The 24,215-nt window shown below is 45.7% G+C and overlaps 2 protein-coding genes across 4 annotated transcripts; one reads left to right on the top strand and one right to left on the bottom strand.

The window, feature by feature from the left end:
* Window positions 1–227: 227 nt before the first annotated feature.
* OPA3 (outer mitochondrial membrane lipid metabolism regulator OPA3) lies at window positions 228–24,018 on the bottom strand. Its single transcript, XM_081032452.1, has 2 exons — window positions 19,296–24,018; window positions 228–1,674 (listed from the first exon to the last, which is right to left on the bottom strand). The coding sequence occupies exon 2, from the start codon at window positions 1,655–1,657 to the stop codon at window positions 1,268–1,270; it is 390 nt and encodes a 129-aa protein (XP_080888578.1). The 5' UTR covers window positions 1,658–1,674; window positions 19,296–24,018; the 3' UTR covers window positions 228–1,267.
* Window positions 12,289–19,308, top strand: LOC308490356 (uncharacterized protein). Of its 3 annotated transcripts, none has more exons than XR_013992196.1 (5): window positions 12,289–12,379; window positions 12,461–12,514; window positions 14,251–14,466; window positions 15,320–15,646; window positions 16,596–19,308. XR_013992196.1 is itself a non-coding variant. In XM_081032451.1 (4 exons), exons 1-4 carry the CDS (start codon window positions 12,319–12,321, stop codon window positions 15,466–15,468), a joined length of 480 nt encoding a protein of 159 aa, XP_080888577.1. In that variant the 5' UTR covers window positions 12,289–12,318; the 3' UTR covers window positions 15,469–15,716. The 3 variants fall into 3 exon arrangements, 1 of the variants encoding a protein (XP_080888577.1); XR_013992197.1 differs by having other exon boundaries at window positions 15,320–15,603; XM_081032451.1 differs by lacking the exon at window positions 16,596–19,308 and having other exon boundaries at window positions 15,320–15,716.
* Window positions 24,019–24,215: the final 197 nt, after the last annotated feature.

Consider the following 24,215-nt stretch of genomic DNA (forward strand, 5'->3'; position numbering starts at 1 on the left):
ATCGAACCTGCAACTTCAGCTTTAGGAGCATGGTGCTCCAACCACCTGAGCCACTGGGCTGGCCTTTCGTAATTTTAATGAAACCTGTACCCATTTTACAGATGTGCATCATGGTTCTCAGACAAGTTTTTAAGATGACTCCTTTACTCCAGAGCTCCTTTAATTATAAAACATTTACAGTCCAGAAAAATGGAATTCAGAAGTCACAGAGCTCACACACACCTTCAGTGGTTCAGTGGGTTGGCAGGGGGTAGGTTGGGTGGGCAATACTGCCTGGTGGAATAGTCTCTTTGGATGGGGATGGGGAGCTTAAGGGCTGAGAGGCCAGTGTTCCCCTGGAGGAAGCCTTTGCATGGAGGTTGGGGGGCCCCAGTCCAAAGGCAAAAAGGACAGGGAATCCCTGAATACTCTGAGGAGCAGTTTTAGATGGAAGATGGGGAATATGACAGTTACCCATGTAGTGGGGAAACAGGTGGGTCCCTATGAGAGGGCAGCAAGGGAGGATGGTGGATACCAACAGCAGTAGGTCCAGAACTTCAGGACAGGTAAAAAGGGGCTTTGACCACAACAATTGTTCAGCCTTAGGCAGGATCAATTTTTCCACCCCAGAGGGTGATGTCCTGAAACAGATCACAGAAGGGTGGGAGGGGGGGCGAGGAGGAGGTAGCAGATTTGGTGGAATTGCATGTGGGGACCCTGCATAGCCTTTCCAGTGGGTTGTGCCACAGACTAAGAGTGTAGTTCTGTTGGGACGATCCACTTGGGAGAACCCCAGTAGACGAAGGATAGGCATCACAAGGTGACTTCTTGGAGCAAACGCATTCCCACAAGGTGAGGTAGATGGAAGTCCTTTGGTTGGTGCAAAAGTAATGGCGGTTTTTGCAAATATTTTTAACCTTTCAAACCGCAATTGCTTTTGCACCAACCGAATACGTTTTCATTACAATGGTCTGCACCAATGGAAAAAGGGCAAAGGCTATTCTGGTGTAATGAATGAGGGCCCTCAGGGAAAGGCCATTCTTCAGGTAAGTGGAGGTGTGAGTGACAAAATGAGAGTTGGACAGGTCCATGTGTCCTGCTGGCGACATCCAGTGGCAGGAAGTGACCAGAAGCCTGATGGATCAGCCCCAGTCTAGACTACCTTCTGCCCCTAATAGTACCGGGTGGTAGTAGACGGTTCAGAAAGGGACAGTGTGGAACGAAGGCCATGTCAGAGGAATCGCAACCAGGACAACAGTCACGTCCCAGACCAGGGCCTTGCAGCCTCCTATTCCTCGGGCGTGGGCTCCGCCTGGGGCGCCGACGGCGCGTCCCGGTCCGGGCCGCAGAGCTGGGCGCGCACTTCCTGTATCTGTTCCCGCAGCTCCACCAGGGCGCTCAGCGGCGCCACCGCCTGCATCTGTGCCTGCAGCGCCTCCAGCGCTAGCTCCAGCTGGTTCACCTCGTCCTGCAGCGAGTCCCAGGCGACGCGCTTCTCCTTCTTCTTGCGACGCTGCTGCACCTTTTGGCGCCAGTACTCCAGCACCAGACAGCCGCCGGCCACCACAAAGATGGTGGCCTCGCCCAGCAACTCGGAGCCCAGCTGGGTGGCCACCTCCTCGTTCAGCGGCTTGACGGCCTGGGCGTTGAAGCCCATGATGCGCATCTTGGTCCGCATCTCCACCCAGTGGTACACTGCGGGGAAGAGACCGGTCAGGCTGTGCTCCCGGAGCCCCCCACCAGCCGCGCGCCCCAACGCGCCTCGGTGTCCCGGTGGGAGAGCCTTGGGGACACGACAGCCAGGATCTCTGTGATTGGGCGCGATAAAAACCTACGCGCGCTGAGCTTCGCACGTGGAATGGGGAATTAATTATCTGGGCTGGGGTGGCCAGGAGGGCATCTTTTGAGTGTCCAGAAGATTGTAGAGAGCAATTGAGGATGAGAAATGCTGCCCTGGAGGGCGGTGCTTAGTGGGGGCCGCACCTTTGGGGTGGGCACAGGTCCAAGGCAGGCGTAAGGCTTGCTCCCTCTGATCCTAACCCCTGCCCGCTCTGGGCCAACAAGGCTCCTTCCCTCCTCCCCAAAAGGTGGAGCTGACAGTTCTGAGCTCCTGAAGTGTGTTCACTATGCGGTTTGGGGCTTTGGAAGGAGCTCGGCTTGCGCAACACTGCTCTAACGACAACTTCTTAACCTAATCACTTATTCACGTGAATAAGGATTATCAATATTGTATTGTTTATGTATGTAACACAAACATAGAGTTGATGCTGAAACCTGACTCACTCCAGTAATCTTCATGCATAGGTACATGAATTAATGGGGGAAAATAAGCCTCTTCATGGTTAAGAGATGAATTCCTGAAAACATTTTATACTTCACCCCTTACAACTATTCAGCTACCCAGGCTGAGCTAATTACCTTTTCTTCCTTTTAGTTACAATAACATGCACATGAGGGGGTGGGGATTATTTAGATTACATAGAAAGGGGTATATTGAAAAAGGAAGTCCATTTTCCCACCTCCAGCTTTATTCCTACTCCTCAAAGGTTAACCACCTTTAATCTTTTCTACATTTATTTCTTCCACATTAACCCTATGATGCCAAATTACAAGCTTATACATCTATTTCTTAATTTACTAGGTTGAATTAAAAAAAATATATTGTGACTTGATTTTCCACTGCCACCCCCCACCATTGTGTGAATTTAACACATTCTGTATCCTTTCCTCTCTCAATCTTTGCAAGTGATTCTTATTTTATTTGTTACTATTCCTTGATAAACTTTGTAATTGTAAATAACATGCCTATTGCCTCAACTTTCTGATGTACGTGTGTATAGTAACTGCCCTACTCTAACCTTTACTCTCCACCCTCTCCACCTCCAATGGTCTGTCTACCATACTGTTATTTTTATATTATCAAGGTATTTTCCTGAGGTTATAATAACTGTTCACTGTGCTTTGTACATAGGCTAAGTCTGAAATGAAATATAGTGCACGTATAATATTAAGGTTATGTAAATACTAATCACTGTGGATCCATAATGAAGATGTCATTTTATTTCACTAACCCTGTGCTATCTGAAGCATTAATATTAAATGGCGGCTCTACACATTGCTTCATGTCATGCCATATTTTAGTTTTCTCATATTTAGACCTTGATTTTACTGTATGAAGCTTTCAGTTTTCCCTAGAGTGGTATTCCTCAACCTGCCAGATGTGACCCACAAATGGCTAACTCATCATATGACCAAGATCGTCCAGTTCTTTGCTCCTATTCTCTTTATTAACTCGTCAGCTGTGGACCCATTGGTCGTTTTCTGGGCTGCTGCATGGCTGTCCTCCCACAGTGTCTTTACATTGCCCTCCTTCATACTGTTCCTTCTCTTGAGGAACCTGCATCCTCTTTTTTGAATTCCATTTTAGTTTTGCTGAAGTATATCCCTAAGTACCTTTTTTCAGAAAGGGTGCTCCATAGGTAAGTGTCTTAAATCTCTGCATATTTGAAATATCCTTTTCCACTTTCACACTAGACTAGATGATAATTTCTAGGCCCAGAATTACAGGTTCAAAGTTATATTCCTCAGCAGTTTGGCGTCCTGATTCCATTACTTCAAAGAGGGGTTTTTTGTCATTCCTGTGGCTCTCACATTGCACCAGGATGGCTTTATGAGTGAGTTTCTTGTTTCATTTTTTTACTCTCTTCCGTCTGAACCTTGTTTCTCTCTTTAGTCCTGGGAATTTTTCTTGTCTGCGCAGTAAAGGATTAACTGTACCCACATAGGGGCTTGGTCTTTGCCCTTAGGTCCGGAGAGGTAAAGGTTTAAGTCCTTGGAATGTCCTGCCTGATAAGAGTGTCTTTGTTTACCTGGGGCCTTGGGCCATGCCAAATAATCTATACAAGAAATATGATTTCTGTTGAGGGCTATGAGCCCCGTGGTATCAGCTCAACTTCTGGAAGGGCTAGAAACTAAGATCAGCCACACGGTAAACCTTGTCTACGTGACCCCTCCCCATTAAAAAACCCTCGATACCATGGCTTGGGTGAGCTCCCCTGGTTGGCAATACTCCATGCATTTGTCACTCATTGTTTCTGGGAGAAGTTGAGGCTGGCCATGATTCCCCTGGGAGAGGAGCACTACAAGCTCAGTTGGCACTCTCTTGAATTCTGCCCCATGTACCTCTTCCCTTGGCTGATTTTAATCTGTATCCTCTCTCTGTAATAAACTATAACTGGGACTATAACAATCAGTGAGTTTTGTGAGTCCTTCTATTAAATTATTGAAATTGGGGCCCCTGGAACTTGCAGTTGTTACCAGAGTGAGGGTGGTCTTGACAACCCCCTAAGTTTTGAAGCAGGGCCTGGTTAGCACCCCCATAGCAGAGGCCTCACCATGTTCCCAGCCTCACTTTTCTTGACCTACCTGTAGCTTAACAACAGATCATCTCCCTGCGGCTAGAGCTTGGGACCTTGTCCCACCCAGTTCCCAGTTTTACAAAATTACCCTGAAACTTATGATTAATACCCTTAGGCGTATTTATCACAATCTCTATGGTCTAGCATTCCTTCCAGGCTACTCCATTGTTCCTGGGTTGGGGATGCCAGCAGAGAACCACGTTGCCAGAGGGCAGGCTTCATGCAGACCCTCAAAACCATCAAGTAGCCTCTGGAGGAACGCCCAGATTTTCCCTTAGATTCCCCAAGCCAGTCTGAAAATGTTAAGGCAGCTTTTAGAGGTGTGAACCCACTGTCTCCTCAGAACCCCAGTGCTCTGATAATAAACGCGTATTCTATGACCCAGCCCTTGTGTCGGTCTATTGGCTGAGAGGCACAGGCAGCAGGAGCCCCGGACTCGGTTGCCCTCCAGTTTCATTTGTACCCATCATGCATTTCCTCCTCGCTATTTCATCTTTATACTCTTATGAAACACTTCCCAGTCTGGAATGCTGCCCTGCCCTGGTCTCTAGACTTTTCTGTTTTTTTTCATCACTCCTTTTTGTTCCATATTCTGGGAGCTTTCATCCACTTTTCCTTCCATAACATCTATCAGTTTGGATTTTTTTTTTTTTTTTGCAACCCTATTTGTGATTTTCATAGTCTTTATTTTTTTTTAAAAAGGTATTTAAAAGATCCAAACATAGAGAGAAGTTTAGATTTCCATTTAGCTTTATCAAATCTACATTTTGATAAGTGAAACTGAAAACTCTGAGAATATGGGTCCATCATGTTAACTGACAGCTGCACTTGAAGTTGTGGTGCAGGGAACAGGAGGCCAGGCCCCACTCAGCCAATCCCAAAATCAAGGCTGGACTGACACGAGGGGCTGACTCAGGAAGTAGCTCTCCTGGGGCCTTCTACTCCCTCCTTTCCCTTCCCATAGCCCGTTTTCGGATCCAGGCCTCTCCTCTCTCACCCAGCTCTTGCCCCAGCTTCCTCCCTGGTATTTTTTCCTCAGTCTCCCCCCGAACCCAGCCCCATGAGGCAGCCAGAGGAGGCTTTCTAAAGCATATATCTGACCATGACCTTCCCCTGCTCAGAACCTGCTATGACTCAGTACCCTCAGGAGAATGACCCAAATCCTCAGCATGATTTTTAAGGTCTCTGAACATCTTTCCTGGCTGATCTTGGAAAGAACTCCCCTCGTGCCCCCAAGACTGTTGTTTCATAAAGACTTTCTCTGTATTTAACTTTTTTTTAAGCTTACTTTTTTTTCTTTTTTTAAGATTTTATTGGGGAAGGGAAACAGGACCTTATTGGGGAACAGTGTGCACTTCCAGGACTTTTTTCCAAGTCAAGTTGTTGTCCTTTCAGTCTTAGTTGTGGAGGGCGCAGCTCAGCTCCAGGTCCAGTTGCCCTGCTAGTTGCAGGGGGCGCAGCCCACCATCCCTTGCGGGACTCGAGGAATTGAACTGGCAACCTTGTGGTTGAGAGCTCACTGGGCCATGTGGGAATCGAACTGGAAGCCTTCGGAGTTAGGAGCATGGAGCTCTAACAGCCTGAGACACTGGGCCGGCCCCCTGTATTTAATTTGTAAATGATCAGATATCTCTCATGATAGAGGTATATGTTGGTTCCTTTCCCCCTGCACCCTTTGTGCAGGTACTTTAACCATTGGCAGGATGCTAATCTGGGAGACTTCAGAGAGGTCAGTTCACTGGGAAATCCCTACTCCAGGGCAGGCCAGGACAAGTTTCCATTAGTTGAGTGAAAAATGTCAATGAAGTGTTTGAATTCATTCCAACACTTTTGGTGGGAGGGGTTCTACTGGCTGCTCTGGATGATCAAGGTCAAGGTGAAAACCCTGGAACTGGTTTCACAGGTTCAACAAATGCCACTATTAAACAGCAGGCAGGATATCCTCTGACTGTGGCCTGGACACAAGTCAGATTTAATCTATGTGAATTTTATAATCAATTTGTTAATTCACACATACAGATACACACACAGCTTTTGAGATTATAATTGGGATTACTTGAGTCTATAAATCAGTTTAGTAAGATCTGACATCTTCACAATATTGAATCTTCAAATCCATGAACATGGTATCTCTATTTAGGTCTTTTCAAATTTATCCCAATAATGTTTTGTAGCTCACTAATAGAGGTTTTGTATATATTTAGTTCAGTTAATTTCCATGTATTAGATATTTTTTGATACTATTTTGATGGTATCATTGTAAAATTTCATTTTCTGTTTGTTACTGGTACTGATGATAGGAATAAATTGATTTCTGTATATTGACCTTAAATCCAGTGACCTCGATAAATTAATTCTTATTCTTATTAGTTTTCATAATTTGTCTACAGATTCTTTAAATTGTACATACCTGATTAGCTGCAAATTAGAACCATTTTTTTCCTTCCCAATTCGTTTGCCCTTTATTCCTTGTCTCCTTTCGTTATCAGGGAAGAAAGTATGATATTTACTGTAGGATTTTATCAAATTAAGGAAGTCCCCTCTATTCCTAGATTTCTGAGAGTTTATTTTTATTTTTATGAATGGGTGTTGATTTTTATTAATGACTTTACCTAACCTATCTAAAGGATAAGTCATTTTTTTCTTTTTATTCCTGTAAATACAGTGAATTACATGGACTAATTTTTCAAAATGTTAAGACACACTTGGATTTCTGAAATAATATATTTTCTTTTTTATATATTGTTGGATTTGATTTGCTTGTTTTATTATGGACATTTGTGTCTATGTGCGTGAGAGTTGGACTTTCATTCTTGCAAAGTCCTTGTCAGGTTTAGGAGTCATAGTAATACTGGCTTCATAATGCAGGTTGGGGTGTGTTGCTAATTTCTTAAATCTCTTCAGGAAAAATTTGTAATGGATTGGAATCAACTGTGTTGTAAAAATACCAATTTTCCTTGAATTCATCCACAGATTTGATACAATGTCAATTAAAGTCTTAGCAAATTCCTTTTTCCATAGAGAAAAATAAATACATCTTGACGCTTACCTCACATTTTACACAAAGGTCAATTCCATAGGGATTATGGATCAAAAGTTGAGAAGCACAAAAATAACACTTTTATTTAAAAATACATAGGAAAATATCATCATAACTTTGAGCTGGGTGGTATTTGTTAAACAAAACATAAAAAGGAGTAGATATAAAGAAAAAGTTTGACATAATGGAATACACTGAAATAAAGAACTTCCATTTCTTTTTTTGTCTTTTTTTTTTTTTTCCATTTCTTAAAAGACACCAGCAAGAGCAGGAAAAGGCAAGTTCCAGACTTTGAGAAGCCATTTGCAATCACCTATCTGACCAATAACTCAGATTCAGCTTATGCAAAGATCTCCTGTGAATCTTAAGAGAAAGGCAGACCACCCTACAGAAAAAGATTTGAATCACCAAAGGGGATGACATCTAAATGGCCATTAGGCATTCGAAAAGATGTTGAACTCCATTACACATTAGGAAAATGCTAATTAAAATCGCAAACAAGAAGCACTACAGACCCACCAGAATGGCTGAAATGAAAACCCCAGACATCTCAAGTGCTGGCAAAGATGTCGTGCACTAAAGCTCAATGTTCAATGCCCTGGGAACCAGCAATTCCGATCCTGAGTGGACACCCACAGAAGCTCTTCCACGTGTTCTCCTAAAGACACGCATCTGAAGTCTCACCACAGTGCAATTCATAAAAGACTCAAAACAACCCAAATGCCTACCAGTAATAGGATTGGTAAAAAAATAAAAATAAAAAACAAAAAACATACAATGAAACACTCAACTGTAATGTGAACAAATGAACCACAATCATAAACTTGAAATTTATTCATCTCATAGACACAATGTTGAGAGAAACCAGACAAGAATACATGCTGTGTGATTCCATTTATACTCATATAAAGTCCCAAACAGGCAAACTCAATCTAGAGGGTACAAGTCAGGGTGATGGTTACTCCTGGGGGGCCATAGTGACTGGAAGGGAGCGACGGTAGGGTTTTGGGGGGATGTTTTTGTTGTTTCCTGTTCATTCTGTGAGTTCATTTAACTATACATTAGGACTTGTACACTTTGCCTTAGGCATGTTGTAATTCAATGAAAAGTCTTCATAACCCAGGAAATCAGTTGTCTGGCCACCTTCCCAAACTCTTTCAAGTGAGTCGCAGTTGGAACAAATGGTGAAACTGAGAGAAATGCTACCACGCATTTCTGGGAAATGCACAATGCCTTCCACCTGTCTGTTTTCTCCACCTTGCCCGCAGGTAGCCAGACTTGGCCTTGGCTACCTGAGAAGTCTGAGACTTCTAACATCAAGGCACCATGACTGCCCCATCCTGTCGGGACATTACACTGGTTGGGACTCAGAACTTTCTCCCTCATCCCAAAAGGAACCCCAACCCAATGTTGCCCCCTTACCCCCGCTCCAGGCTCCTGCCTGGGTGGAGGGAGCAGAGAGCAGCATCATGATGGAATCTTGAACTCTCGACCAGGGGCATGACCATGGACTTGTTAAGGAGACTCAAAGATACAACAGCACATTTCTTTCTTATTCAAAAAACAAAATTTGACGAATGGTTAAGAGTGTCTTTTATATTTTTATAATATAATTTTATAGTCTGTGTTTTTATACCATACTTTTTTTAAAAATTCAAATTCCATGTCAATTACCTCCATATATCTAAACAGTCCCTTAAAGGTCAAGGCTCAAAAGGAAAAGTCAGCCTAAAATTGAGGAGGATTTTCGTATCACAATCTATAAATTAAGCTGTGATTGTCCAGCACAGTAGTTAAAACAAAACAGAGCAAAATGGTGAACTCACTCATGTTTACTTCTCTAGCAGTGCCTTATACCAACAGGCAAGCTTTTGCCAACTGAAATGTTTCTTGACTAACGAATCTCATGATTTGCAAAGGAAAAATAATGAATGAGCTTTATATAGTTCAACACAGAAAAATCCCTAAAACATAATGTGGAGTAAAGAAATACAAGTTCCAGAAGATATGTACATGTTGATAAAAAGAAAAAAATGCATTCACTATGAACACAGACATACATAGGAAAAGTATAACGTTTCACCTGGACTGATACTCAGCAACTTCAGGACAGATGGGAGAGGGAGAGGGAATGGGATAAGTGTCTAGTTTTACCTCCTAAAAAAGGGGAGAAAGTCAAAGCAAATAGGGCAAAATGTTCATATCTATTAATTCTAAGTGGTAGATACATGGGTGAGTTCGTTATATTATTTTCTGTATTTCTGCAACATTTCACAATGAAACATAAACTATTGTTTTAAAAAGTATAATTTTTGGCCGTTTGGAAATTTTTTTTCTGATGAATGCACAGTGAGCAGGTCAGTGGTTCCCTGAGTGCAGGGGTGGCAGGAGGGATGGGCTGCAAAGGAACACAGGGAAATTTGGGGGGTGATGAAAATATTCTGTATCTTGACGGTGGTGGTGGTTTCATGGAGTATACCTGTGATAAAACCTATCAAATTGGACACCTAAAATAAGTACAGCTTTTTACAAAAATAGGTACAGTTTATTGCATGTAAACTGTACCTCAAAAGTTATTTAAAGAATGTTAAATAACATTCTTTACTGAGCTGCGCCCTCCACAACTAGATTGAAGGACAACGACTTGGAGCTGATGGGCCCTGGAGAAACACACTGTTCCCCAATAATAAACAAAACAAAACAAAAAAACCCACCATGAGTCTATCCACTATGCTGTACACCTGAAATAATATAAAATAATATAGAATGTCAACTCTGATTGAAAAATTAAAAAGGGGGGAAAGATAAAGAATAAGATCAAAATTCCACATATAAAACAAGTCAGTCTTGGGGATGTAACATACAGCATAGAAACACAGTCAATAGTACTGTGATAGCGTCGCATTGTAGTGCCAGGTGGTTGCTGGACGTAACATGGTGATCACTTCTTTAGCACAGGGAATATTATCAGTAATGTGCTAATAACTCTGTATAGTGCCAGGTGGGTACTATTGAATAACTATTATGTACACCTGAAACTTGAACACCTGAAATATAATATTGCATGTTAGGTATATTTTAATAAAAATCTTTTTTAAAAACACAATGAGATACCATTTCACATCCACTAGAATAAACCATAATCAAAAGAACAAAGAACCCCAATGCACTTCCTCAGTGTTTTATCATGTTGGTGCAAAAGTAATTGCGGTTTAAAAGGTTAAAAATAATTGCAAGAAAAGGTAACTTGGTTGTTTAAGGGGGGTCAGAATTTCTGTTTGGGATGATGAAAAAGTTCTGGAAATAGATGGTGGTGACGGTTGCACAACGTTGTGAATGTATTAAACGCCACTGAACTGTACACTTAAAATAATTAAAATAATCAATTTATGTTACGTATTTCTTGCCACAATTTAAAAAGAAAAGGTAACTTGGAGAAATTAGTTTAGGTACGGTTCTGTTTCACCCCCAACTGGGTGTACTATAATACAATTCTGACAACAATCACCTGAGTAGGTACAGACCCCACAAGACTGCCTCCCACTCCAGACACCAGCCACTCTTATCTTAATGGTGTAATGTTCTTTCTTTAAATAGCCCCACAAGTGGGGTTCCCAGGCCACATGCACTTCTGACAGACTGGCTACAAATCCAGGGACTCCCACAACCCCCTCGGGTTCAATAATTTGCCAGCAGGACTCACAGAATGCCCAGAAAATGTTTTTACAGTTTCATTATAAAAGATACTGAGAGGGCGACGTCTAGAAGGGAGTACAGAGCTTCCACTCTTTCTGTATGAATCAGCACGCGTTTCCAGAGAAAGCTGAGAAAGTGACCACATTTGCAGGCAGGTCTCCCATGGGGGAGGGGACGCTTTTGCTGCTACTAAAAGTTTACACATGTGATTATTTCCTGAATGTAATCAGAACTACCCTTAAAAATTATCCCCTTTGAATTGTCATGAAACTCAAATATCTAAAATCTGATGAAGTAGAGAGAAATCTTGAAGCCAGAGTTTTACAATATTTCCCTTTTAAGTCACATAAGTCAACTTTTGCTTTAACTCCTTTAAACAGAAAATCATGATACCCTGCTCCCTCTCCCAACCCATTAATAGACTTGTTTTTGTTCATTAGTTCTCTCTTTTCCCATCTAAGTCTAATACCCACAGTAGATTAGTTAAAAATGCAGGTTGTATGTTGCACTCTATCTGTTCGATTCTCAGATATCCACTAAATGAAGAATGCCACCTCTAGCCTTCTGAGCTTTTGAGGGTACACATCTAAGTCACTCATATTGAAATGACACTTTATCTATCTATCTATCTATCTATCTATCTATCTATCTATCTATCTATCTATCTATTTGTGTTTTTCCAGGACCCATCAGCTCCAAGTCAAGTAGTTGTTTCAATCTAGTTGTGGAGGGCCGCAGCTCACACTGGCCCATGTGGGGAACCGGCAACTTTGTTGTTAAGAGCACTGTGCTCTGACCAGCTGAGCTAACCCGCTGCCCCAGAAATGGCACTTATTTTCGATCCTTCTCATTTTCAGCCCTCTCACTTAAAATGTTTAATTTGAATAAATTTCTCCCACCTATTAATGTAAAACAAAACAAAACCCTGCATTATTCTCTGGCCCTTTAACTGTGCCGTGCCTGCAAGGGAGTGTGTCAAGTAGGTGAGAATAATGAAATCACTGGCCACAGGAATGCTATCTCCAGCTATCTCCCTTCCCAGAGAGTTAGGAAAGTCTGATCACAACAGTCCGGTTTGTGCCAGTCCCATCCCAGCTAGTTACCTCATTAGCATAACAGGATTTATAAACTGTCTTCCCCCGGCGCTGTGGCCTCCATAAACATGTGCCTACCAGAGGCAGCAAGATGCAGGCCAGAACCCAGGACCAGTGCCGGCAGGGAGTACCTGGACTCCTTATCTTGTCAGGTACAACTCCCACACCCCGGGCCTCCCACCATCCGCCTCTTCCACCTGGGACCCCAACCCTCACACCTCTCTCCCCTACAGTTTTCTTCCTCCTGCCATTCTCATTGGTGCACGGAAGGCCCCATCCCTCCAAAGGTGAGTATGGGCGTGGGGTACAAGGAAGTCTGGCCCCTCTGAGGTGGCCGGGCAGTAGTGAGAGGCGCAACTTCCACTCTGTGCTCCTGCTCAGCTGAAATGCCAGCTTCAGTGCTGCTTTCCGACTCATCTCCACCTCTGGGGATCTGGGGGAGGGGGGCCCTGTGAGGATCCCGTGTCAGCCCCTTGTGCTGAATGTGGGTGCTGGGGCATAGGGAGGGAGCAGAAATGGGGCATCTGCTGGGCTGGGCGGGAGGAGTAATTGCTGAGTCAAAAGCCAAAGTCGAGTCCCATCTCACCATAGGCCCAGCTGGAGCTTTTCTGTTAAAACTCCCTTCTTGCAACATCACTTGGTACCCACCACCTGAGAGCAATCCTCAGTCTGAATGACACCCCCATGAAGCAGAAGAGGCCCTTTTAGGGATGGGAAAAGTGTGGCTCAGAGGGGTGAAGTTCATTGCCTGAGGTCACACAGCACAGGTGAGGGGAGAAAGGAGCTTAAACCCTTCTTACCTGTAGCTGAGGAGTCCTCTGTCTTCTACTTTTTGAAGCAAACTCCTAACATGAGGTGATTAGTTTCAGCCCTGGCAGGAGCCCAAGGACCAGGTAAGCACAGTGAGGGCGTGAGGGATGAAAACAATGGAATGGGTCAAGAAGAGGTGAACCAGCTCCCAATCCTGGGGCTGAGAGCTCTGAGGAAAGTGAGGGAGATGACGCTGATTCACCCAGGATAGGGTGAGCCAGATGGATATTGGCAGGGACCAGTGTCTCCTTGCTGCCCTGGACGCTCCCAGCCTGTCCCCGCCTGTCCCCGCATCGGATGTGCCCCGCCTACTGAAAGGTGCTGACCTCATGCCTGCGCAGCCTGATCTGTTCTGTCACAGGAGAGCGTCTACACCCTCAGTTCCTGGGGCCCAGAATCGACTTGATTATTTTGGCCATCTCATGGGTAGTAGACAGGGCCCTCTCACTGTCCCATTGTCATTCGGTAACCTGAGTGAAGCTGATCACTTTTAGGACTACTGGCTATATGCATTTCTTTGGCTGTGACCCGGGCAGCGCTCAAGGTGAGTGGTTGGGAATGCTGCCCACAAGGTCAGGAGCCCACTGAGGGCCTGAGAACTGAGTGCGCCAGGAAGAAGGCAGGTGAGAAAGGAGGCAGCCAGAGGAAAGGGGGCAGGACTGCTTTGGCACTTAGGCAAACCGGACATCTGACATCGGGGCTCGATCAACGATCAATGGATGCAGGAACATGCAAACCACAAGCCACAAGGAGATACCACTGCCACACAATAGGGAGGGTGGGTATAATAAAAAAGTCAGATAACAAGTGTTGGCGAAGACCAGCACTCTTATGTGCTGCTGTGGGAATGGAAAATGGTGCAGTCAGTGTCCAGAATAGGCAGGTCTCTACACATAGTAAGGAGATTGGTGGTTGCCCAGGGCTGGGGTGGGGGGGAGGTTGGGATAAATGGGGAGTGACTGACTGCTAATGGATACGGGTTTCTTTTTAGGGTGCTGACAATGTTCTAGAATTGACTGTGATGATGGCACAAGCCTTCAACTAAGAATGACTAAACTGTACACTATAAATAGGTTAACTGCATGATACGTGAATTCTAGCTTAATAAAGGTATAAAAAACAAAAGAAGAATGGATACAAGGGAGATAAGGCACAGGAGATGGCTCTCCACCCAGGACTGCCCAGGCCTCATGCTGAGCTATCTGGCTCCCAGGTGAGTTGTTGGTGCTGAGAGAGGAGAGGTGGCGACTGTGTGGCAGTGTGGCCCTGGACCCCAAGGACCCCAAGTGGAGCTGCTGCAGAGACTTCTACCCCTTCCACCGCCCCACACAGAGGTGCTGCCAAATCAAGGGGAAGTTCTTTGTCATCCCCATGAACCCCCAAAAATCAGAGATTGAAGACTGCAGGACATACACCCAGGGAACGCTAGGTAGGTCCCAGCCTCGCTCGCAGCTCCCCATCTGATCCTCCTGAGCTCAGGGACCACAGAGACACGTTCTTCTCTCCCTTCTTCCTGGGAGCTCTGCGTTCCATGGAGGGGCATGCCTGCTACTGGACAGGGGGTTCTGTGCCATCAACTTAGCTTTGTCCCAACTTCCCACTGTGTGACCTCGGACAAGTGTCCTGCCCTCTCTGGGCCAAGTCTATCTGTCACCAGGTGAGGGGTGTGCGCAACAGTTCTCATCCAAAGAGGGAGGCTGTCGTTCTGTGGTCCCTCCCCCTCGCTCCCACAGTGACATGTCTGGGGAGGGGGTGTTCTGTTCCTTTGAAAGTCATCAGGGGCAGCTCCTCTATATTCTGCCCTCTTCTGAGCCCCTACCCGCTCCTAGGCCCCGATCCCTGTGTGTGATGGGAAGTCCCCTAGGTGTCCCACAAGAACATGTGCAGGGGTGGGGGTGGGAGCCAAGAAAGAGGCTCATCTCCGGGTTGGAAGTCACAGGTGGAAGTCACGTGAGGGTCACCATACAGCAGCGGCACCTGCGGCTCCCCTCACAGGTCTCACAAGGTCATTTGCAAAGTCGGGGGAAGCTGGACTGAACCTAGGTTGGTGGTGACCTGGGTACGTATTTGGTTTCCTCTGTTCTATGTATCACAGAACAAAATTAAAATTGCTGACTAGATTAGTGTGCATTCGCATGCAGAGAGGCAACCAACATGACACGGAAAGGCACAAATTACGATCTGGTTTTGATGAAAAGCAAATTGTACCATTAACAGGCTAGAAATGTGGGCCTTTCTTGTTCCTTCTTTTCCTATTGGCTGGTTATGTTTTACATGAGCAGGCAGAAAGAACAAGAGCGATCTCCTTCCGGAGAAGCGGACCCTCCACCGCTCCAAAGCTAACCTCGGCTGTGCGCTCCACCCGCCTGCCCTGCGGGTGGAGAACCGGCGGTCGCACACACCTCGCCCTCACGGGCAGTACTCCACATAGCGGGGCAGCCCACCGTCCGCCACCCCGGGGGGCCGTTGCCAGCGGCACCAGAGGCAGAAACCCTGGAACCAACTGGCTGCGCCGAGTGTGACTCCAAGCCCAGGACCTTAACTTCAGAACTGCGAGATCTCGGAGGTAACGGCGCGGAGGCTGGACTGAAACACTGCGCACACGTGATGTGAGTTCTGGGACAGCTCTGGTGAGCGGTTGTTGGCGGTTCTGCTCTCATGCTCCCCTGGAAAGCGGGGAGACGCCGGGGCTGCGACACTTCCCCTGCCCCCAGACCCACTCTCCGCTCTTGTCCGCCTTTCTGTGCTCCCCGAGGCCGAGTGCCCGGAATGACATCACTGAGACGGGGTCCTCGTCTTCTGGTGGGCACGGACTTTGGGCAGCGCCCTCAAGAGGTGGGATGAGAGAAGGTAGAGAGAAGGTAGAGATGGGGCTTGTCTCCCCTGCCCCCTCCTTAGCTGGTCCTTACCCTTGACCTAAGGACGCAGTTCTTGCACCTGCTCATGTGGGACCTGCTTCTGGTGCCCCTCTGCGACCTGGGGATGGTATCAGCTCTGCTGTGTCCAGTCCCGGACTAGGTGGGGCCTCAGAGCCCCTCCCTAGATCCTGTCACCCTACCCACACCTGCCCACACTGCCATCCTGCACTGAACTGTCTTCAGGAAACACCACTAACAAAGCAAACAAAAGAAAAACCTCCCACATCTCCCCAGGGCTCTCAAGGGGGCGTTAGCCTGGCCCTTCAGGCCCTGCACAAATCTGTCCCCTAACCCCCTAGCTCATCCTAGCCCCACTCCTGCTCTGCTCTTACCACTCCCACCACTTCCTGGGGCAGGAGGGTCTTTGCACACGCTGTGCCCTTTTCTAGGACACCTCCTTTCCGGAACTGCTGCTTAAGCGAAGCCCTCTGAGACCCCTTATCGATCGCTTAAAAGACCCATACAGAATGCGTCATCAGATGATTGATTCCTGCTTTGTACATAGGTGTAACTTATATAGTGCATACCTTTTTCTCTATACATACACATTTAGGACATGAAACAGCTAAAAGGTAACAATGATTATTTCCGGGTACTGGGATTATAGATGATTTTTTTCACTTCATTTTATGTTTTTCAGTGTTTGCTGAGTTTTCCCATAGTGAGTCTGCTCTGCCTTGAAATATGTAGAAAACGATGATTGGGAAACAAAGAAATGATTGGAATGGAATTCCTTTCCGTACTGACTTCAACTCCAGGCTGTTCGGTGCCCTCAGCTGTCAGTCATGCAGGGACGTGGGGCCGTACCCTCCTTTCTGTGGCCCCAGGCCTTGGATGATCTGGTCACCCCGTATGTTCCAGTACTGGGACGTTAAATTTCTTTCTTTTGCACATACGCTTCTCACTCTCATCTCTAGGCCTTTGCATGTGCTGTTTTCCCCTCTGTACCTGGTCTCTCCTGGACTTCACTCCATGTGCCTTTTCCCTTTGCTGGACTTCACTCCATGTGCCTGATCCTTTCACTGTAATAAATTTTAACTATATGCACATCAGACTTTCTAAGTCCTATGAGTTCATCTAGCAAATTGTCGAACCTGAGGGTGGTTTGGGGGACCCCCCGCAACACAAGGAGATTCAAGGACTCAAAGATATGACTTATGTAAAATCCTTCACACAGTGCCTGGAACATAAGAAATATGAAATGGAAGGGATTCATTTCCTCTGTGCCTCAGTTTCCTCCTCTGCAAAATAGGAATCATAATCACCCTACTCCTAGGGTGGGGATGCTTATAACTTGGGATGAAGTAGCTCTTCCTGAACAAGGGAGGGAAAGTAAGAGCCATAAAGGAAAAGATGGGAAAATCTGGTTTATTAAAATGGGAAAACTTTTGTAGGACAGAAGACACCACAAACAAGCATTAAGGACAAGAAAAGCAGGCTTTACTCACAGGAATTCAAACGTCCAGTAAACAGCTGACAATTCGCCGGGCACACTAGGGACCTCCAGGGAAGCACAGACCACACCCCCCACGCCAATCTTCTCACCTCAAGGCTCCAAAGAGAGGCTTGCCAGAAAGTATCCCCATCTCAAAGAAAGGGATTGTACACAGATTCTGCAAAGACCACCTACAAAGCACTGGAAGAAAGACTGAACAGCCTGAGAAAAAGTGGATGTGATAAAAAAAAGCGGGCCCCAAAAATGTCCACATCCCAGTGCCCAGCACCCGTGAATCTCACTTTACACGGCAAAAGGGTCTTTGCAGATGTGATTAAATTAAGGCTCTGGAGATGGGGAGATTGTCTTGGATTATCGAGGTGGGTCCTAAATGCAACCTAAAGTGTCCTCAGTAGAGGGAGGCAGGGCAGCCAGGGCGAGATTTGATTACTGTAGTAGGTAGAAGGGTGTGATAAAGACGAAGTGGGACTTTAAGGAAACTGATCAGGCTGGGAGGGCTGCAGGTGGAGCTGAGCTCATGCAAGTTCATGAGCCCACCTAGCCAAACTCCAGGGTCCTAACTTCCTTTTCATAAAACTCTACGTTTCCTGTCTTCCTGACACAGGCCAATGTGTGCACATAGTTTGGAGATCTGCATGTGCAGGTGCTGAGTGGCAGCCCTTTTTCCTTTTTCTTATTCCTTTTCCTGAATAAAACTTTTGGTGACAGACGACCTAGGCGGTATTGTTTTTTCAGTTGACAGGTGGCAAGGAAGAAGAAATGTCCACACCCACATAAATCCCCGGACCATATTGAGTGTTGCCTTATTTGGCAAAAGGGTCTTTGCAGATGTCATTAATTTAAGGATCTCAAGATGAGATCACCCTACATTACCCAGGTAGGCCCTGGATCCAGTGACCAGTGTCTTTATAAGAGACAGAAGAGAAGACACAGACACACAGAGAAAGGCCATGCGAAGCCGGAGGCACGGAGGACAGTGAGCTGGGAGAGGCAGGAAGGATCATTCCCAAGAGCAGTCAGAGGGAGCCCCGCCCTGCCCACGCCTGGATTTCAGCCCAGTGACACTGACTTCAGTTTTCTGGCCACTGGAACTGTAAGAGAATAAATGTATTGTTTTCAGCCACCAAGTTGGGGGTAAATTGTTAACATCAGCCACAGGAAACTAATACAATGGACAAAAAGACTTAACCAGATGCAATTCTTATCTTCACAAAAGAAGGTAAGAAGGATGACCAATAAGCACTTATAAAGATGCTGGGCATCATTATTTATCAGAGAGAGACAAATTAAACCCACAATAAGATACCACTACCTACTTACCAGAATGGTTAAAATTCAAAAGAAAAGAAAGCGAAAAGAGAAGACTGTCAATATGGAGCCCTGTCAGGAATGCAGAACTGGTGGAACTTTCACCCCCGCGCGCGGGGTGGAGGGGAGGGGAGGGCGCGGGAGGAGAGTGTCATATGGCACAGTCACTTTAAAACACACCGGCAGTTTCTCCTAAGGGTAAACATACCCTCTTCCTATGACCCAGCAATCCCACACCTAGATATTCCCAAGAGAAATGCACGCAGTGCCCACCAAACCCTTGCGCCAGGGTCGTCCCAGCAGCTTTGCTCACAATAGCCAAAGCCTGGAGACAACCTAATATTGATTGATCGGTTAGCTGGTAAACAAAGTATGTTACAGTTGACAATGGACCATTACACGGCAACAAGAGAGAACACACAATTGCCACACAGAACAGCACAAATGGATCTCTCAGATCTTATGCTGAGCAAAAGAAGCCAGGTCCAAAACAACATGGCATATGAGTCCAGTGATACCAAGTCCAGGAACAGGCAAATCCAATCTACAGAGATAGATTTCAGAATAGCAGTTTACCTGGGAGGGGTGCTGCCTGGGAAGAAGCAGGAGGGAGACTTCTGGAGCCCTGGAATGTTGTCTGTCTGGATCTGGGCGTCGGTTACATGTGCATACCCCTCTGTGAGAATTCATCCAGTTTAGGTACGTCACTGTATGTCTGTTTTATCCCAATCAAGAAAAAAAATTAGAAGAAAAGGGAAACATCCAATAAGAAAAATGACTCAAGGTGAGAAACAGCTTTGACAATCCGGAAAAAATAAATTGCTTAATAAAATGTGAACTAGTAAAGGTGTGATTACTCTTTGGACACATGCTACTTAAATGTTCTGTCAAAATACCCACGTCCAGAATTGAGAAACGACTTTTTTTTTTCCCCCCAGGCAACATTGCAGAAAGCCACAAGAAGTCTCTTGAAAATCCAGGCCCTCCACACCCCCAGCAAAGTGAAGTAGGTTTGTCCTTTCTTTCTTTCTTTTTTTTTTTTTAAGGAGGGCACAGCTCACAGTGCCCCATGTGGGGATCAGATCGAACTGGCAACCTTGGTGTTATTAGCACCACAGTCTAACCAACTGAGCTAACGGGCCATCCCAGTTTTGTTCTTTCTTTAACTGGGAGATCACAGTTACTTAAGATGAGCCATCAGAGAGATTGTGGGATGTGTTCGTTTCCTGTACCTGCTGTAACATATTACCATGAACTTGATGGCTTAAAATCACAGAAAGTTATCCTCTCACAGTTCTGGAGGACAGAAGTCCAAAATCAGCATTGTTGGGCCAAAACCAAGGTGTTAGCCGGGCCACGCTTCCTCCAAGAGCTCAAGGGAAAGTCCCTTCCTTCAGCTTACCTCTTCCAGCTTCTGGTGGCTGCTGGCGTTCCTTGGCTGGCGTCCGCATCACTCCAATCTCTGCTGCCATCTTCACATCACCTTCTGTGAGTAATATCCCTCCCACAGTCTCTTAGGACCACACTGATAGCTTTTAGAACCCAGCTGCATAATGCAAAAAAATCTCTTCATCTCCAAGATCTTTAACTTCATCACATCTGCAAAACTTTTTATCATGTAAGGCCACAGTCACAGGAGCCAGGGATTAAAACTTGAGCTCTTTGGAGGTCCCTCATCATTCAACCTGCAACAGGATGGAAGGGCCTGGAGGCTACCAGCTGGCTGGGATTTGGCCAAGTAACTTGTGACAGTCATGGGTTCACTGACTCAGCTAATGAAGGCATGTCTGAGTGACATAGGCTCCATGACAGAGAGGTCCCTGGCCAATAGCCCAACCAACTTGCCAGCCACGTGAGTGAACCTCCTTGCAAGCAGACTCTCCTGCCCCTGTCAAGTTTTTGGATGACTGCAGCCCCAGCCCAAACCTCATGAGAGACCTCAAGCCAGCACCAGCCAGCGAAGCCCCATCTTAACTTTTGGACCCTCAGCAACCATGTGAGATAATGAACGTTTATCGTTGTTAAAGTTTGGAGTCATCTGAGCAGCAGCTAACCCATGTGGCAAGGGGGTAGGGCATGGGGCTGGAGCTGGGCCCTCTGACGGACTTCATCTTCACCTGAAATCTCATTTTCCTCAAGGACCCCGCATGTCTGTGCCATTACACAGCTGGAACGTAATTTAGGAGCTGCGGAGAGCAGAGCCGTCATCCCCTTCCACTGTCCCTGCTCTGTGCACCATGAGCCAAGTACCAGCTCCCATGTGACTGCGGGCGCCTCAAATGAGAGGCAGACGTAGGGTGATGTAACATCCAGCCGCATGGCCCAAGGAGGTGCTCCTGCTGGAGTGGGACCTGGTAATCCTGGGGGTGCTAAGGTCTGGAAGACAAGCTCTGACCTCAGCCTAGAAGGCCCCCCAACTCTAAACTGGCAGATTCTTCCCACAAGGCACTTCCTCTAAAACACTTTGAAGGTAACACATGACATTCACCTGCCACATGGAAAGACTGACGCTGGCTGTCAGTCCCACCAGCGAAATTCTCTGGGCATCTCGTTTTCAACATGGGGTAATAAGCAGAGCCCAGTCCTAGAGGCTTGGAGGGAGTCAGTGGGGCTATGATGAAGTGTGCTGACCTCCCCTCCTGGTGCTAAGCAGTCAGTAGATGGACATTATCAGTGTTATTTTACTCTATGGGACTGAGATGTCCTGGAGGAAACAGGACACCGAAGACAAAAGAAACAAATCAATCTTGCAACAAAAAGAAAGCTTTTTTTTTTTTTTTCAAGGAAATTGAGAAGCTGTTTCAGAAATTTATTTCAACAATAGATGAGTTGGATACACAAACTGGAACATCCATTCAATGGAATGTTGTTCAGCAATAAAAAGAAATGAGCTATCAAGCCACAAAAGGAAATGGAAGAAACTTAAATGCACATGATTAAGGGAAAGAAGCCAATCGGAAAAGGTTGCATACTGTATGATTCTGACTATGACATTCTGGCAAAACTACAGAGACAATAAAAAGATCCAAGGTTGCCAGGGGTTGAGGAGAGGGAGGGTGGAGCACAGAGGATTTTTAGGACAGTGAAACCATTCTTAGGATGCTCTAATGGTGGATACATGTCATTACACATTTGTTCAAATCCACAGAATGTACACCACCAAGAGTGAGCCCTAATGTACATTACGTTTCTATGTAATGTGTTAGTAATGTATTAATATCGATTCATCAATGTAACAAATATACCACACTAGTGCCAGATGTTAAAAATAGGAATGTATGTGGGAGGGGATTGGGAGGGAGGGAATATATGGGAACTCTGTACTTCTTGCTCAATTTTTCTGTAAACCTAAAATTGCTCCAAAAAGGTCTATTAATTTTTAAAAATGCTTATCAAAGAGCAAAGGTACAAGAATAACTGAGATAAGTTTGAAACTAAGAACAAGACTGCCAAGTTGCCTAGAAGAGACCAAATTATTTTCAGATTCTTGTCATTCAAACGCAATGGTGATGCCAGAACAAGACTGACAAAGAGGCGCTGTTAGAGGGAACACAGGGTGCGGCTCGCCCAGTTTCAGGGGAGGAGGGAAAGAATGGATTATCCCACACACTTTGAGACATTCATTTGAAAACTGAAGAACGCAGATCCTGACCTGACCCATCAAAAAACAAAACAAAACATAACAAATAATCCCAATGAATGACTTAAGCACAAAGAAAACTTGAACAGGGAATATTGTCAATGGTATTGTAATAGCTATGTATGGCGTCAGATGAGCAGGAGACTTGTTGGGGTTACCACTTCGTGAGGTGTATAAATGTCTAATCACTATGTTGTTTTGTACATCTAAAGCTAATAATAATAGTAAGAAACCTTGAATAAAGTATTAGAAGAAAGTAGAGTTGAAGATATAAATCCTTGAGGGAGAGGAGCTCTCCTCAAATCAAGGATGAAAACACAAATTCCTGAAAGGAAAAAGACTAATACATTTGGTTACTTAAAAATGAAAAACTTCAGTAGGACAAAACACACCAGTAGCAAATGTTAAAGAGACAGACAGTGAAAACAGGCATTTTTCAAAAGCAATACAAATGTCACGTCCAGTAAGTGGCTGAAAAGATGCCCAATTTACAAGTAAGCGGGAAGATGCAAATTAAAACAATGAAATTCCATCATGCACTTCTATGGTTTAAAAACATGTTTGATTGCAAATGTTGACAGTTCGTCTGCTATTTCGAGCTTTTAGGGGTCATTTTTACATTAATTATAAGCCTTTTTAACATATTCAATTCTTTCAGCTCTTGATATCTCCCTACGGAAAGGCGCATGCCAGCGAGAGACACGTGCAGACTACTCAGTGTCACAAGAGGAAAGAAATGGACACGTCAGTGCCCACAGGCTCCTAAGTGAGCCTGGCATGGCCAGGCCACTCCTGAAAGGGGTCTGCCAAAGGTCCCCTAGCCTAGAGACAGGACTCCTTTCAGGAAAAGGATTTGGGTTTCTCCGAAATGGCTGAACTTTAATGATGAGACCGCAATTTAGAAAAAATAAATATCAAGGTGCAGGGATGTGCCCTCCTAGGGAGGCGGGCATCTTGGATGTGACTCAGCCCTCAGTGCCCCCCAGATTCACATCAGCCCTTACCTGGCAGAGGCACCTTTGGGAGCCTGGCCTGGGCCTGCCTGGGCCCCTAAGACCATGGTCCCAGGTCCAAGCCCACCACGTCCGTTTGCCTCCTTTCTTCAGGTTGTCCCAAATGGACACCAGGAGTGTCCCTGATGGAGGAGTAGAGGAAATGAAGAATGTTAAACAGCAGGATGAACTCAGTGACGTCACGTTAGTAAAGGCGAGGACTGTCTTTCCAGCCCCAGAATAACAACAGCCTGCCAGAAGGCACCCAAATCTGAGCCACCAGGGGGAAGGGAAGAGCAGGCTATCAGTAGCTTCTCATACCTGGTTCTGCTGGACACTCACCGTCTCAGGATTTGTCAACATTTCCCTACTAGGTGCACAGAGCAAAAACCTAGAAGCCATCAGCTGACTCTCCACATCCCATCGCTCAGCAAAGCCTGCCTTCTCCACCTCTGAGATATTAATATGCCCAGAATTCCCCTTCTTCCTACCTTCACTGTCTGCCTGGCCCAGCTACCATCACCTCCCACCTGGATAATCACAGTCATCTCTTTGCGGGGCTGGCGGCTTTGCGCTTTGCCCTCCACAGGCTGCTCCCCACGTGGCTGTCACAGCAGGGATCCTGTGGGAGAAAAAAACATCAGCTCACGTCCCTCCTCTGCTCAGACCCTTCCTGTGGCTATCACCTCGCTCTGAGTAAAAGGCAAAGTCTTTACCAAGGCCCAAGGCGGCCCACGTTAGGTATGTTTGTATAATATATACAAAGGAGTATGCTTTTATGAGAGAGAATAGAATAGAAATTGACAGAGTGCACTGCATGTGGTAAGGGCAAGTATTATTAAGCAAAAAAAGGTACTAAAATGT

This window comes from Rhinolophus hipposideros (genome assembly GCF_964194185.1).
Source record: "Rhinolophus hipposideros genome assembly, chromosome: 21".
NCBI classification, from domain to species: Eukaryota; Metazoa; Chordata; class Mammalia; order Chiroptera; family Rhinolophidae; genus Rhinolophus; species Rhinolophus hipposideros.

Coding starts and splice junctions, on each gene's coding strand:
- LOC308490356 (XM_081032451.1), top strand. CDS start 12,319: ATGCAGGCCAGAACCCAGGACCAGTGCCGGCAGGGAGTACCTGGACTC. Junction 12,515..14,250: donor AAGGCCCCATCCCTCCAAAG/GTGAGTATGGGC, acceptor TCTGGCTCCCAG/GTGAGTTGTTGGTGCTGAGA. Junction 14,467..15,319: donor ATACACCCAGGGAACGCTAG/GTAGGTCCCAGC, acceptor TTACATGAGCAG/GCAGAAAGAACAAGAGCGAT.
- OPA3 (XM_081032452.1), bottom strand. CDS start 1,657: ATGCGGACCAAGATGCGCATCATGGGCTTCAACGCCCAGGCCGTCAAG.